The 17,082-nt window shown below is 45.9% G+C and overlaps 1 protein-coding gene across 1 annotated transcript in view; it reads left to right on the top strand.

Annotated features, from left to right (window-relative positions):
* LOC128718457 (microtubule-associated protein Jupiter) overlaps positions 1-15,636 on the top strand; it is a 35,878-nt gene extending 20,242 nt beyond the window's left edge. The window contains exons 2-8 of the mRNA XM_053812080.1: positions 8,614-8,750; positions 9,555-9,590; positions 11,202-11,492; positions 12,296-12,313; positions 13,774-14,079; positions 14,431-14,547; positions 15,491-15,636. Of these exons, the coding sequence (XP_053668055.1) occupies positions 8,614-8,750; positions 9,555-9,590; positions 11,202-11,492; positions 12,296-12,313; positions 13,774-14,079; positions 14,431-14,547; positions 15,491-15,636 (1,051 nt within the window). The remainder of the gene's footprint in view (positions 1-8,613; positions 8,751-9,554; positions 9,591-11,201; positions 11,493-12,295; positions 12,314-13,773; positions 14,080-14,430; positions 14,548-15,490) is intronic.
* Positions 15,637-17,082: the final 1,446 nt, after the last annotated feature.

Raw genomic sequence — 17,082 nt, 5'->3', positions numbered from 1 at the left:
TGTATATCCGCTGGGTCCGCAGGCACAACACAACGGTCGAGAAACACACAAATCAAGATGTCGTGTTTTCCCGCCAAGCCACCCGGGACACATACATGTGCGTAAGACATTTTCCCGACAGGGTTCGTGATTCGTCCTCGGTTAAGGTGGGGAAACGGAAAGCAGGGAAGATAAATCGAACCTTCCCCCGGTCAGCGTCCCATAGTGAAGGGAAAATAAGGGCCCTCCCCGTTACACGAACGCAGCTGGTGGAGGGATGGATAGTTGTTGCATGGACAATTTATGACACAGGGAGATACAATTTCAAACCCATTATTACTAATGATCCAAATTGTAGTTCTCCCCCATGCGGTGTGTGGTGGAACTCTTCCTTTCGCTTCCGCACCTGAGGATCCTGGTTGCGTGCCGTCGTGGTGGAATTTCCCCGAATGGGGCTAAATCCGATCGGTGCGCGGTGTGCATCGATTTGCATTTGACTCGGCAGCCATTTGCGCAAGTATCGAAAACATTGGCTTAAAAGCGATGAGAAATTGCAGTAGTGCATTTCTGCATCGGTAAAGATGTTGCCATTTAACCGAACCCATTAGCAACAGTAATCCCTTTTTCCTTCCTCCCTTCGTACTCTCTTTCCGGCACCCCACCGGTTTATCCCGTGGGGGTGTTTGTTTGTTCCCAAGCGCGAAAGGTCTCCATTTCACCTGCTCCCTTTCAATACTAAAGGTTGATTTGTTTTGCCCAAGCTTACCCTATTTCCTTTCGCCGATGGAAATTTAGCCTCTTCCCGCTCGTATGCATTAGCCACAGCCAACCCCTCAGCCACGGAATCCGGCAGAATCCGTGTGAAAGTAAAGCGCGCGGGCGCGCGCGCGCTCGATCGATGGTGCTTTTCATGGGAAAAAAATGCTCACCTGCTGACGAAGATGATATACGTCTAAAGGGTAGTGGGTTCCTTCCTTCTTGGCGTTGGGATCATCCAGCGTTGGCAAAAGGGAAATAGGGGTAGCGAGCGTTTGTGTGTGAGATAATGAACTGCATTGATTTTGCGTAACAAAAGCACAAATTACCGTTCAATTTGTTACGGGCGCAAAGCCGGGATGGGGTTAGGTTTAATTCACAAACGGACACCCCAACTACCACCCTCGCACACGAGCTCTAGCAACGGCAAAAAGGGGAAACACCGTTTTTCCCGCCTCCCCAACAGAAGCCGTGGAAAAACAAACGCCATTAAAATGCTTCTTTCGATCCCGCTAGCGCCGATGCTTTTCGCTTGTGATTCGAATTTTCTACTGAGAGATTTTCCGGTGCATTTCCATTTCGCTTGTGGCGGCGGGTGGGGAATGCAAACGGTGCTGCTTTAATTGGCAATAATCATAATCACCTCACTCCTGTGCGGACCGCAGATGCACCGATTCATCGCGATTGGACAAACACATGCGCGCTCGCACGAAACTGTGGCTGTGTGTTTGGGTAGGAAAATGGTGTACATATAAAGTGAAGCATCTATTGCGATGAAGAAAATGCCAAGCCACACACATCTCTCGAGGGGTGGGTGATAATTTTCGTGCAAATTAACAGTTAGCAACGGCTGACGGTGGATTCTTCACATTCCATTGCAATGTAATTGCATTGTTCGCGTTACGTCCGTGTGGGTTGCGTGGGGGATGCTGTAGAAATCCACTGATCTATGAACTCTGGACGGTTTACCGATGGGTGCTTGCGGTATGATATTAATTAATTTTAATGATCTCACTTATGTTCAATGTTTACTTTTTTTAAGTATATATAATTCTTATGTATCAATTGCAGAAAAAAAATCTCTTATTACGAAGCACGCCCGCAATTGATTCTCTCGCTTTCATTATGGTTGACTTGCAACCGGTGCACAGTGATCGCGCTCAGACCATTAATAACAGATAATAACATAAATATTATTTTCTAAGCATAAATATTTTATTTTTTAGTTCTGTAAAGGTTAATGATAATACTCTTCTCCATAATGTCCTGTCGGCCATTCGGAACTCCGTTTTTTAGTTTTAGTCCATAGTTAACTACTTGGTGAGATAGGTGTTTTTAAATCGAAGCCTATAGTTCACAAAATGGTAATTATAGTAATTATATTTGTCCAGTTAGTAGCCGGAATGAAGCCATACTTTGGATTTTGTTAACTATCAATGTACACTTCCAAAATATGTATTAGGTTTTCAAGTCCATATTTACAGATTAAACGCTCAACCTGAATTGGACCATCGTTCGGTGAGGTTGTGTTATGTTGTGGCTGACATCTACGCTCGATGGAACTTTTCCAACTCCATCGCTCTGTGTAGCCCGAGGTTGGGAAATGGATTTGCTAAATAACAAAAAAAAAGAAGCCACAATAACAACACGATCGATGAAGAAAACGATGACAGCGGGCGGCGGGCCTGGCCGACGACGGCCTGCCTGATGAAGATGATGATGCAAACGGGATCGTAATGGTGTATTTTATTAACAGTTTCTTGCATCACCATTCATGCAGACGCGATACATTTTCCATTATCTTATCTTCAAGAACTCTTACCGCTCAGCGAAACACCCTGCAACACGCTACATAGTTCTCGTTTTTGTTTTCTGTACTCCACCCGAGCCTAACACGAACGGAATGGGTAACGGGTTCATCATTCTCAGCCTGCCTATCGGGCGGCTACTGCCGGGTGGAGTTCAAGAGGCAAGTATTGTTGTCGATTGTAAAAAGGGCGAAGGTGCTGCTGTTCCTTTGTCTGCCCGGTGTATCGTACGGCGCGCGGTGGAAAATGCATAGAACCGTGGCTTTTTCACAGCTTCAGCTCTATGCCACACTCTTTGATGGCAATTGTTGCATTCCTCTGAGGCACATGAAGATCACCGCGAGCCGAACGCTTCAGCTGTTTGACGAGCTGCTGCGAGCGGACAATCAATGTAAAGTCGGCTTCCCAACCCGTTCGAGAGAGAGAGAGGGTGTATTAGCCACCATTGGGGGGGGAATGCTCGCGCCGGGATAGAATGGAAAATGAAACATTCTTCTTTTAAAATGGATCATCTTCATATCTAAACCGATTTCCGACCCATGAAGGGGGCTCCACCATCAAAACGGCGCAGCGATGGAGCGAAATGGTGGAACTAAATTTAATTTATTTTCTTCCCACACAACATTCTCGCGTGCTGTGCTGGTGGTGGCTCCGCACAGAAGTACTGCTACGGGAAGAAGGGGTATGTTTTATTGTGAGGCAATGGATTCCATCAAACGGAGCAGCAGGACGGCCACCGCTACCGGTTCGGTGTACCGTGCGGATCGCCACACATTTTCATTTTGCCCGTGCGCCTGTAAATATTCATCAACGATCGTGTTTATGATCGAATTGATTGTTTTATGTTAGCCAAGGTTTGTTTCTAGCTTTGGTAGTTTGCAGTTTGCATGGGTGCATTTCTTCCCTTCTGATGCACATGATTGTGCTGGGGCTGGATTTGACTTCGCAAACCGCAAAACCATGAAATTGTTATTGTTCTACTCAAACCTGAATACGACAGTTGGTGGGTGGCAGATGAGGGTGTATTATGTTTTCCAAACAGAACAGACATCTTGGGTGATCTACAGTTGATGGGTCCGTATGTTGGGAAAGGTTTGGCACAATGGTGTCGGATATCTCCATGGGCTCGTAATATGATCATCGCTGTATAGTTGCTTCAATTTATAAACTTCTTTCGACGAAGAAAGGTGATTTTATTTATTGTAACATTTTCTTTAATTAAATGTTCATGCTTTCAAACAAATTTTGTTCATTGTACAATATATTGATTGTAAATATTTTCTACTTCTTCCTCTGTTTCTTCTTTTTTTATCGACACAACAACCTCAAGAGGTCTAGAGAGGCCTGTCATTCTTTCTGTGGTTTTATTTACCCCTAAGCTGGATAGTCAAATCCTGCGTAAAGGGAATTGATCCGGATGGGACTTTGGTTCGGTCCGTTCGTGCGAAGACCGGCGCCGCTAACATCATGCCACCGGGCCGCCCGCAAACATTGATCTTTCTCATTGTCCATGAAGGTCATGTTCAAGTCGACTTTTACACGTTGTTTAACGGGATCCCAAAAAACTTTGATCCATAATGCAAACGTTTCTAACTTCTGAACATTTGTCGGACATTTGGAGATCGTAATACAGGAGGTAGCATTCATATTGCATGATTAATATCAATAAACTACGCGCTTATGTGTGGTAAAGGTAAAAAAATACTCTTCTTGTTTATAGTTTTAACAACCCAAAAATGAATAAAGCTTCGTCATCAAATTTATGTTCAAGTACTTATTTCGAAATGTGTATGATGTAACAGGCGTTGCAATGAATATGAAAAAAATCAAGCCTAATTCAAGCGCAGAATCTCGTTCATATGTGCACAATCAATAAAATCGTTCAAGCAGATCTTCTCAACGCTTCCCGCTTTCTTCTGAGGCTACAATTTAGGAATAGTTTACAGCTCGCTGCAAGCACTAATTGAGTAGCGCTGGAAGCTGCTGTATAATATCAATTTCTCGTGTTCGCTGTTGCGCGCACTAGAATAATGTCTATGCCTGCAAGCAGCAGCAACCATAAAGTCTGCGGCAAGTGAAATGGCTGCAAACAAATGTATTCACTTGTCTTTCTTTCCTTCCGAAACATCCGCCTTCCCGTTGCAGGGAGCTTCATCCAATCGACACTGTTGAGCGCTCTGGAATTTTAACAGGGCTGCTACAAATTTGGTGCCCATTTGCGATGGCCATTTATGATGCATCGGGCGCAATGCACCCCCAAACGAGGGTGATGGAGGGGTAAAAGGTGCCAACTGGTCAGGTTCTAAATTGGTACGCTTGGAATTGATCGCGTTTGGTTCCCGCTTCCGAAGGTGCTAACGAGTGTTTGTGAGACACGAGGCATCTCGCCTCTCCTCAACCCCCCGGGGGAGGGGGGATGCATGTTTGATCGATGCACCAACGGTCATCGGGGGTGCATCGTAATTTATGTAAATTTCATCAACGTTTTCACTCCGCGGGTGCTCTTTTGCTGCGCGACACCTTGCGGTCACCGGGTCGGGAATGAAGAGAAGGCGCGATCGCTGGTGGTGGTTAGATGTTTGGTGTTTCTTTCCATTCATTTTATATGTTTATCAGATGGAAACCTTCCCGAAGAAGACTGTGTTGTGCGTGTTTTGCTTGCTGTTCGCGGGAACGGAGCAGACCAGTTGACGACTGCAGCATCCCCCCGGTCGGGCGATGGTTCCCAGCGGGAAACACTACCAAGACCACTTGAGAAAGCTTCGGTGTGGCAGTAGTAGGCGACAGAGCATAAATTCCTCACCATCGGTGCAGTCCCGGAGTTTCCGGAAGGAGCCCTCGAGGGTTTAACGATGTGGAATAAAAAAAAAAACATATGCCCAAACCTCCCAAAGTCAAGTGTTGTTGCGGCGACGATGGGTGTTTTGGGTCATTGGGATTATCATTCTTATTTAGCGCCCTAGCGACTTCAGCTGCATACGCTTTCCAATTTGTCGTTGTCGTCGCTCCGACGTCTCAATCGTCGGCGAGTCCCCCACGCATGCACGGCTGCGCAGATTGATTTCAAGTTGGTCGTTATGCTCAAATCGTTATGTTTTATGGTTCGGTATGGTTTTGGTGGTATTGTGTGTGTGTGTAGAGGTGGTTTATGGCGTTTTGAGGAATTTAAATCTCGTTAGTATAATCGGAACGCCGATATGGAATAGGCACTTGAGAGCCATGTCGTAGTTGGTCGTGTGTGGAACTTTAGACACATGGTTTTAATAAAACGAACCTCTTCATTGCGGTATGCCGTGCAGCGGTGGGTTAATATTTTTAATTGGAATTTGTCAACGACCGAACGATCTTATCCGGGTGACGGAAGACAAATGGCCGGAGGAATATCTCCGACACATCCTTTACATTTTGTGTCACCGATTGCATAACTCTAGGCGCTTGATTTAGAAGCTGGATGGAATGAATGCTTGTTCTTCAACAAACAATTAAATAGTTTATAAATTATTTTCAAAGCAGAGAGATCCGTGTGGTGTCGTAACGAAATTGGAAAGTGACAAATACTACGGTTCCCATCGTACCAATTTCGTGTAGCAGCAGCCAAACCCCTCAGTTTCCGGTGCTCCGGCGATCAGTTTGTTAGAGCGAAAAATTTCACACACCCCGTTCGATCCTATTTGTGACAGATTTTTCATTCCTTCCCCCCTTTTTTGTTGTTGTTATGCGACGAAACAGCGTGAAAAGGAAGCGATCGCGAGTCACTTTCAATCCGATCCGATCAGCGCCGTGAGAACGTTCCCATCGATCGTAAAAATCCCGTCGCCCAATTTGGCAGCCCCAAAATTGGGATCCCAGACATCGTTTTTTTTTTTTTTTTTGGGGGGGGGGGGGACGGTCCAGCGGTGAGCCAGCAAATTTTCAATTTTCTCCACTCCGAAGGCGTCCCTTTATGTGCGTGTGTGTGTGTGTGGATGGGTGGTTAGACTGAACGGATTTTGCGATCACCAATCGATCGATTAAGTTTGGAGCGTTTTGGGGCGATGAAAAATTGGATGAAAGGTGCAGATGATCGACGTTCTCCCGGCGCTTTATCGCGCTGTGATGGGAAATTTCTATCACCTTTACTCCCCCCCCCCCCTCCCCATCCAACAATTGATGACGTACGTGACGCGTAACGGGAACACTGATTACGGGGAAAAAGTTTGAAGCTTCTTGAACCATCCGGTGTGGCATGTGTCATCGCCGGAAACCTCATTTCTCACGTCGATTAAAGGTACGCGAATGAGGTTATGGGCGAGCAGAAGCACACCCAAATGTTGGTCACAGCGGTCCTGAGCAATTGCGGCTGAGCTCCGTGCCTGTTTTGTTGAATCACCCCCTTGCTAACCACCCGAAAGATGTCGCAACGAACGTGGCTAGGGCACGTTTGAGCTGGAAGTGGCTGGTTCCTTCATACGCTTATCAGAACGACAAACAACCGACCCACAAATGACTGTTCAAGGTCGTCGCAGTCCTTAGCCACTCATTAACCCAGACACCGAAGCCGACATTTCGGTGCGCTTTCCACGGAAACAAACCTTAGGTGGTGGAAAGTGTGCCCGCACACGAATCGTGACAAATGGCCCACAAACACATTCTGCCCAAAAAACAATATTTCGGCAAGCAAATGTGCGTGACTCAGAATTGTAATTTTATTACGACCGACCGGTGCCCCGGCCTGGTGCTCTGCACGTACCGAAAGCTGACCAGTGTGGAAGGGAAAGAGAAAATGCCCAGCCCAGGACGACACCCTGGGCTTCCCTGTGGTCGGAAGGGGATGGGACGTAATTGTTCAACGAACCGACGACGGTTTGACCCCGGCCAACATCTGATTTCGGAGCCTTGATTTCCTGCCTCATGCCCGGCACCATAATCAGTTGCCCCCAAAAAGAAATCCCAACCCGTCCGGACATACTTTCAACTTTTGTCGGCACCCATTCGCAACACGTGTGTGTGTGCGTCAGGTTCTCGACGTGGTAAAATCCCTTCGAGAGAAGTGGTCGAGAACCCCGAAAGCAAATACTTGACCCAAAAATCATCTTTTCATTACCCGAAATCGGCTGTTGTGTTGGTTAATGTTCGAGATGTCCTGGTACCCTGGTACGTGCTGCTAGCAGGGCAATCGTGTTTTGGACCTCCTCCTGGCTACCCTTCGGTACCGGTACCCTGCGTCCCGGCATCCCCTCGCGACGGCTCTCGTGCTGTTTGCGCATAAAAGCATAAAAGCGCGTCCCGAAAACCCCTCATCAGCACCATTCCCCTTCCGTTTTCCTGAGACGCGCTTCCTTTTGCCGCGCCCGTCTGCCATCTCGCCAATTAGCAACTCCCGTTTCATCACGCTCTACCCTGTGCCGTATCGTACCTGGCACCTGGTCGTGAGGGACCCGTTTCTTTATGCGACGCGAAACAACATAAACACACACCAGGCGCATAGCCGCGCGTTCTTCTTGCCCGCTGTACGATGGTGTGAGTGTTCGGGACGAGCTGCGAGGGTCCCGCTCATTTCACATTCTAAAGCAGCGAGAGTGAAACAGCAGCTGTAAACGGGCGAACCCTCACGCATACACGTGCACATCATCAGCGTTTGGTTGGTTTGGGAGGTCTCTGCGTTGGGCATAGCAGGCTGTTCGCATATCCTTTCCGTTGCTTCGCAGCCATAACGGAGAATCTAGTCAGCCTGGTCAGTCAACTGAGCAGCGTGTTTCGAAACGGTGCGCAAAAATCATTACCAACAGTGAAGGATATTCAGTGGATCGGAACTGCCTACAGAAGCGAAAGGTGTCCCGTGGCTTGATAGAACTGTGATACAACCGTTGGGAGGATAACGCTTTTGTTTGAAGTGAAATATATTAACCACCGTTGAAAGTGTCTACCGCTACACGACGCCCGAATCGCGGCCATCTTTATCGATTATTAGCAAACCCTTTTCCGTATGTTTTTATTTCCGGATATCCTAAACATCTCAATCAACTGGCAACGAGATCCAACAGACTGGTGGCTTTATTTTTCATTCGGGTTCTTTTTTTTTTTGTTGCAGAGTTCTGAAACCACCGGGCGGTGGCAGCAGCGATCTTTTCGGTGCGGATCAACTTGGACCCAATACGCCACGCACCATGAGCAAGAACCGGATGCAGTCGAGCATTTTTACTGCTCCATCGGACGCCCACAAGAATGGTAAGATTTCCGTTCCGTTGCTAAAGGGAGTTCCAGGTACCGCAGCACCAGCACCAGCAGTACGGTTTGGTTTTCAGCAACATAATAATGCTCGAGTGGTTATGAAAGCTGGATCAAATGACAGTGGCTTATTATGTTTCCCAGCGGTGTTTTGTGTGTTTGTACGGTGCTAGGGTCACAGGCTGTGTGTGAACATGTTCCGGAGACCAACTGTGAGCACTTTGCAACGGAAAATGAACATGTCCGTTGGGCCGAGGATCAATACCACCACACTCCGCCGGGCTTCACACATATGTCTCGTCCGAGTGTCCCCCGGACGAGCATCAAAAACATCAAAGGGTGTATATGTGGTTTGTGTGTGTGTGTGTGTTTGTACATTTATGTTTGAAGTGCATATTTTTATGTTTATTTGTTTGCAAACGGGGTGCGGTTGTGTTGGTGTGTGGCACTACAGGCCCGGGTACAAACGGACGCACCGAGTGATCCTGGGACTTTCCTCTCCGGCTGTGTGTTTATTCGATGCAGTGGCAGGACACACACCAAAATATGGCACACAACAGTGCAGTGAAGCCGTAAAGTTATATTTGCTTTATAGCCGCTAGGACCGCTGTCGGGTTTGTCTTTTTGTCCTGTTCGTAAAGAAAGTTCGTATTTGCAAGGCAGCTAAACTAAAGCAACAAAAAAGGGCAAAAACCAACAGAAACACATGTGTTTTTTTTTTACCATTTCATTATCAACTTTTCTTATGCTCTTTAATTTCCCTAATGCAAAACCTTTCCACTGGATTTGTTCTCGCTGGTGCAGTCTTTCGGCAAGGAGCCCATCGATACTATTTTCTTGGTACTTTAATCGAAACTTTCATACACTTTCCCGTTCTTTATTCTCGATAGTTCCGTTGTTCTGTGTATGTGCTCGTTTCTTGTTCAATCGAGTTTGTTTCCTTTCCTTTTTGCTATTACCAACCAAATTAAGCCATGGCGCAAATAAGCGATTGCTAGATTAGCTTTTAATAATACTTATATTTGTACTTTTTTGTCTGTATGCTAATGTATTGCCCGTTATTCGATTGTGCATTTCTTTTATTTTTTGGGTTATTAAATTCGATTTTAGATATTTCACAGTCCCGCCTGCAAATTATTCCCTGTCCGCTAGTGTTCATCGTACAAATATACCGCACCATTGTTCGTAAGCTTAACCCGTCGTAAAGTAATCAAATCAAATTATCGCTCATCATTTCCCCCTCCGATTACGTTACGCCGGCTCCCATCGGCTGAACAAAAACAGCTAGTGGGCCATTTTCATACCACTTCGATCACTCCTTTAGTTAACCTCGGACAAGTTGCGCGCGCTCCTCATTTTCTCATGATCACCGTCGTAGGCGATTGTTTCATGTCCAAAAGCAGCGAAAACCCCTCCCGAACCACACTGTAATCAAGTGTCGTATTGTGTCGTAGTCTTATTTGGAACCATCCAAATTACTAGCAAGTTATTTCCATTCGCATCTCTTCCTGAACGTTTTTTGTTTTGTTCCTGTTTTGTGCATGGCCTGTTTTTTTTCTTTCCTTTCGCCAAGAAGACGGCGGTTACAATCGAAGAAAAAGAAAATTTAAAGGTGACAATCGGTCTATTTTCCGGAGGACAATGGGAAAATGGATGGTGTTGTCACCTTTTTTTTCTCTCCTTTTTCGCTTTGGAACCCCCAAGGGTAGACCAATTTTCTTCGTCGCCATCCATTCGCTAGTTGCTCCTCATTCCATTTGTTAAGCGCAAGGTGTCAGATTAGTGGGCGCTTGTAATCACATTACCGTAAAGCTAGAGAGAGAGAAAGCATTATCTCATTATCTGTCCCCAGCGAAACGTGTATGTAGAAGGCACCTTTAGCCTGTGTTGGTGTGGAGGACAATTGTCGCGCGAGGGTTTGCCCAATACCAAAAGAACCTTTGCTGGCTGTAGACTGTAATTTGATCGCAATTCTGTAGTAGGTAATGGTGTTGTAGAAGCGCTAATCGGTGGATGTACCCCGTTCGAAATGTTCACGTCCTTGTTCTTTGCTAAGTAGCGTAAGAGTCATCAAGTTGTTAACAGTCACCATTAAATCCATCCGTATTGCAGAATGATAGTTGTTTTATCGTACCTCTAGAATTCCGTTCCAATCTGTTGCTCCAGCAATCCCCAGCGCGTCACGGGACTATGGATGTGTGTGTTGCGACGTGCCGCGAGTACTACTACTACTCTTTGAGTCTAAAGATACAGGCATGTGCTTGAGTGTGCCTTAGCGCAACACCACACACCATAGTCCCGCTCACGGACCACGGGCTCGTTTAACATCTTCATCAATGTTTGACGCATGAAGCTATCCACCCCGAAGAAGAAGCGGCCGTTGGCCGCAGTAGGATTTGTAATCTTGATAAGACCAGCCCGCAACTAATCATTGCATTGTTTTCGCCGTAGGTTCGGAAACTCCACGCCGCAACGGACAGGGCCAGGATTCGCACAACCGTCTGTTCGGCGAACTGAACCGTCCGTTCACACCGGCCAAGAACCACATGAAGAGCAACCTGCCGATCGGCAACCCGGCCGCCGGCGATCATGCCGATGGTGGCAAGCCGCATCAGAACGGCAAATCGAACGGAGTAGCCCACCAGAACGGTAACGGCACGGCCAATGGACATCACACCAATGGACACAGCAACGGCAATGGACACATCTCGTCGGCTTCTTCGGATAATGGATCCAGCCATAGTAAGTATATGGGAATCCGGTTCCGCTACTCACCGCTCCAAAGCAGAAACCAGTTTTGTGTGTGTGTTTGTGTGTGTTGTTGGAGTGTCGCACTTGTTTGTTTGTTTGGTCTTTTTGTTGTAGCAAAATTTGTGGGTGACACAGTTTTCCTGAGAGTTTTTGAGGAATTCTTGCGGAGGCGTGGACGTCTATCATCAGACTTTACACCATCGGAGCGAGGGGCGAGTACACGTATATCAAACTACTTGACGCTTTTGAACATGAACTTCACGCTCGGTTGGAAGGTTAGCGTGGCGGATCGGTGAGCGATTTACGGGAATTGTGCAGGAACGTTCCATCCATGACCCAATATTGATGTATCACCCTCCGGTTATTGGGTTTGGGGTTGCGCGCGCATCGAATGCGGCTGGTTCCGCGTTGGGCGATGACAATCGCATGCAAAACTGTTCGATCATGTGCATCGGTTCCGGATCGCCGACAGATCCGCTACTGTTCGCACACGCAACAACCCGATCGTTACCTTCGATTATCCACCTTCCCGTGGTGTACTACTCCGGGTGTACCTAGGTCTGACAAAAAAAAAACCTTGACGACGTTCCAAATCAAATGGCGCCGTTTTTATTTACCTGTGCGACACCGATTCCTTTGTTTTTGCCTTGAGTTGCCCACGGGACATTGAGTACGGTTATTGTTTTCGTTTGGTTTTCTTTTTTGGTTTCGATGATGCATCATCGCCTGTTTGTGCTATTACCGCCTTATGGTTAACCCAACTGTGTGTTTTCTCAATTTGCTTTTCTACGCAGTTTTCCTGAGGAGATTAAGTAAGTTTGTGCCCGCCTGATGGGTGGTAATTATGGTGTTACCTTCGCTTCCCCATTTAGTAGTTGCTTCAAAGGTGGAATAGAACAAAAAAAACTGTCACAACCACCACCCATAGCATTGGGTCACATCATTATCATTAGTTCACAACATTACCCACACAGAACATGTGGAAACGTTGCTTGTATAGTTCTTGAGATTTTGTTTTATCCATCCAAAATTTGATTGCTTTCAGAATAGAATAAAGTTGCCATTTTCCAGCTTGAATTACAGTAAAATTGCACGCTTCTATAATGCGCTGTTTGTAAATATTTGCTCTTCATCATTCTCTGTCCCCCCCCCCCGAGGGGTTTTGAAGCACGGGAACATCGACTACACACCGGCACACAGTAATTTACCGAGCCAATACCCTTTAAAGCCGCCGCGGCCAATGTGACGAGTAAAACATAAACAAAATTAGCTTCATTTTCCGCTCAGGTGCACCCTTTGTAGACGGTCGGCAGCTAAGGCAAGCCAAAGGAAGCAACAGAAACGAAAATCAGCCACTCTTAAGACACCCCTTAATCAAGGTTCACCTTCATTCCAATTCGTGACTGTCTAGGCCTAGGTAGAAGAATTCTTGAACCACCGGTTTTTTTTTTTGTTCCGTTTTTCGTCTTCATGGGAGAAATAGTTCAGGCACACACAAACGATGATTCTGTGCCGGTGGGAGCCCTGCTTGATGGCTTTATACTGGCAATTAGTTCTTGATCTAGATTGTAACCTGCTGGTACATGTTTCGAGCCCAAGAACTGGATTGCTACGAGGAAAAGTCTTCCGCAACGATGACTTTGTGTAACGATTGAGGTGCATTTCTCGAGGTACAGTTTCGGTGTCGTCTTCCCGCACACAATTCGCAACTCATTGTACATTAATTTCGCGCCATCGCCATCGCTCTACAAGCTTATACCAGTACCAGTGTGATATTGCGTTGTAAGATCAAGCACATCATCAGCGTATCCCTTGGAACACCTGGAGTGTAGTAGGCGTTGTGCGGGTGTCTAATAGAGATGCGATATCCGAGCTCGCAATTTGGCTGCAAAATTCATCTGCTGCACGTGAAGTAGTACTGTTGTTCATTTAGTATACAAAAAAAAACCCCGTACATCCTCTGATGGAACCGAATGTTTCTGCTTTATCTCTCTCTCTCCTAATTCTTAACCTGCCCTGATCTGGAATGCGCTTGCGTGTGTTTGTGTGTATCTGTATCTAATATTCCTGTAATGTGGTATGCATCGTACACTACTACTGTAATGGCTATCATCGGTAATCGTCGCCGTCCCTTTCCGTGTATGCGTTCTGTGCTCTGTCCGTTCTGTCTGTACGCATCCTTACTACTGCTTCACCTTCTCGCTACTAAAACTGCGCTTTCATCGTCCACTACACAACTACCACTGACCACACGAAACGGTAACGAGCGAAGGTAATGAAGAAGACGCATCACCGGATTCAGCCTACTCGTCCACACGATCACATACTCAGCAGCAGCAACCGAACATACAATCGATGGCCGGTCCCGGTGGCATATGGGCTCCGTTTGATACGGCGGCCGGCATGGTGCCACCGCTCTCGCCCAGACGCCAGCTGCAGTTCTATCCGAGTGGCGAAACGCTGAATCCGACCTATGCATCGAACATTAATCTCTGCATCAGTGATGACATCATCATCAGTGTGACCGAACACGACGATACGGTGGTACCGCACGGACTAAACAGCAACAATGGCAAAGGTAGCCGCGAAGCGTGAGCAAACTCTGCGCACCAGAGTTAACGGGGACGATCCTTTATTACTTACCACCTATTTCCTAGCTCCAAATGGCATGCGAATGATATACGCTATAGCTTTACTACTAAAGTGTTACACACACACACAATTGGACCAATGTTAAACCTAGCCATGCTCTTCGTTCTGTTTCTTATTTGTGAGATGAGACTTGTAGCCGTTGTTCTCTATTACAATTCTTAGTTCGACTGTGCTTTTTTGTTATATTTGTGGTCTGGCCTGCTTGCACTAACCCCCATGTTTCGATTTTTTCAAACTTCAAACTTCAACGCTTTCCCTCACAACTGTCGCCATTTAGCATCGCCAAGGTCACCACGCTCGCCACGGTTTGCGCAACGGAACCCAGTTACCGGCAACGGGGTCGAAGATTACGCCGACAAACCACGGAAGCTTAGCTCGAGACGTGGAGCAGGAGGTAAATCGTGCCGCATCCCCCGCATATCCTTATCCAGTAGCCTTTTCCCCGCCAAGGAGTCTTCGTTTCCCGTATAATGTTTCAACCACCCAACAAAAAAAAAACCCCCACCCTCCGCCCAATCCTTGTCTAATTGCAATTGTGCACATTTGTGATGCTTACGAAAGCGTGTGGGCAAACGGGTGTGTGTCGCACTTCCTGTCTTATAATATAACGTTTGCTTTGCACACCCTGCGAACAGGTGACTAAACCTCATCCTCATTTTCTAACACACGTAACTGAACATATCTAACTAACGGGAAGCATAATGGCTGTAAGGATTTCACGGGTTTTTATTGCTTTGAGCACAAACAGTTTCGTTGAACCGTTTCAGCCAACATTTAAAGATGTTTTAATTAATTTTGCCTTAACATGAGAATCTGAAATCAGCGCTTGAGCTAATGAGCTCTGTTAACAGGAGAAGAAGATGCAGACTTCGTAACTTCGCTCAAGATGCAGACTTCGTAACTTCGCTCACAGGGCCTTGAGTGAAAGACTTCCGGAGTCTTTGCAGTGAGCGTTCATCGGTTTCTAACCACCGGCATTTTTCGAATTGTATAATATTATCCACACATATGCTATTCTCACTGCAAAACCTCCGGAAGGTTGCCACAAAAAAGTTCTGCGCGAGACTATCAATTGCGGAAATTTACGCCCAAATAAAGCCGCCCTACGTTTTCACTATTCAAGGAGTTGTCCCATTTTTCAGCTGACACAGTAAGATGAGCAGAGCAATTCAGATAGTTCTTTCGTACCTGTCTCCCACAACAAATGTCCTAAATTGGGAAAGAAATTTAATTCCTAGCTCCAATCCACATAGGCAACAAGACCCCCTGTGATATGTTTGATTTTCAATTTCCATTTTACTAACTTAACCTTCTTTCTACTCTTCTTCTTACCGTAGACGGCAACCCGGTAACTGGTGAAGGATACAGCAAATCGAACGGTGCAGCTGAAATCAACACAACGGTACCGTCGCTGAACGGAGGTGGCCATGTTATCAATAAGAATCGCATTCCGCCCGGTGGCTTCTCGTCCGGTCTGTGGTAAAGAAACATGAATCTTGTGCCTGTGCGTGTGTGTGGTCGCGAGAACGTGCAGAACACAGTCGTAACATCCAATCGCATCCGTCAGTAACAAATCAAAGAAACGCCGAACAGCGATCCACTGTTCCTCGCTGTGGGGAACATGAACACCCGAAGTGAGATGTGAGATTTTCACGACACGGCAAACATCCATCCGACAACCAGAGGTAGAAGAGCAGATAAACACACGGGAAATTAGCATGGTGTGATCGATAAAGCGAGAACTGTATGATCAGTGCAACGATTAATGATGTTGGTACCCGGTCGCAATTACGTGACACCATTCGACAGCAGCAAAAACGAAATGGTGATAGAATCTTGTTCGGTCTAACAAAAAATAATAAAGTAAGCGTAAAGATGGTATACATTCTCGTTCGTTGCGAAAATGATGTTGCAATTATGTAGCGTTACCTCAAAAGTAAAGCAACACTCAATCCTCCTCCTTTACCGCCCCATACACGTACAAGTCTTTCGAGGGACGTTTCAAAACGAAACAATTTATAATATCAAACAAACGAATGGAACGAAAATTGGAACAGAAATGTAACAGAAACCCGCATGTTAATTGAAGTAAAACGATTGTGTAAAAGAAAAAGAGAGGGGTTTTGTTTGATCTGCTAGTGTGCGTAGTGGAGATAACCAAACATACGAGATTTCCAGAGCGAGTGCGCGAAGTACAGTTGAGTCGAGATGCAAAAGGATGCGAACGAAAGGAAGAAGGAAGCGGAAACTAATATGGCACTATATACATGCAGTAATAAATTCTTTGTATTAATGAATACTATAATAATCACTCGAGCTCGCCGTGGCGTCACGTTTGATGTGCGATTGAAGTGTGCACGAGCAAACATTTGCATTGATCGATGGAAATTAAACGATCGACTAGCGACAGAAACAAAGCAGATATCAGAATGTGACGAAGAAAAAGTGGGGAAAAACACACACATACGTGCGGAAAACCCTTAAAATCCATATTTATCAAAGCAATGTGAGTTTATATAAATAGTGTAACTGTGAAAGCAACAAAATACATACACAAATACAAACCAACACACACACATACAGAGAAAAATTGTGTATTTAGGAGAATATAATAGTATCAGCGTAGCGAAGGCAAAATCAAATTCAATATTATAAAGGAAATATTGCAATTCAGGGTGGGAAAAAAGGAAGTTGCGAAAACGATCCATACCTGGTGGGGCGAAGTTTGTTAGTTGTGTAAAAATTATCACTACTACTACTACTACTATTACTGCTGCTGCCTGCTGCTATATCGATTCTATAGGGCGCAATGCGTTCTGTAGGGAAACATTGTTCTTGGTTCTCCAAATGATAGATTTAAAATCTTTAAAAACCTCCCACTGTTGGCCTTAAATTGATGTCATTTCATTTCCATTGCGCTCGGTGGCAA

Source organism: Anopheles marshallii, chromosome 2 (assembly GCF_943734725.1).
Source record: "Anopheles marshallii chromosome 2, idAnoMarsDA_429_01, whole genome shotgun sequence".
Lineage (NCBI taxonomy): Eukaryota > Metazoa > Arthropoda > Insecta > Diptera > Culicidae > Anopheles > Anopheles marshallii.
The sequence above is the reverse complement of the archived record's forward strand: the minus strand, read 5'-3'. Positions and strand labels throughout refer to the sequence as shown.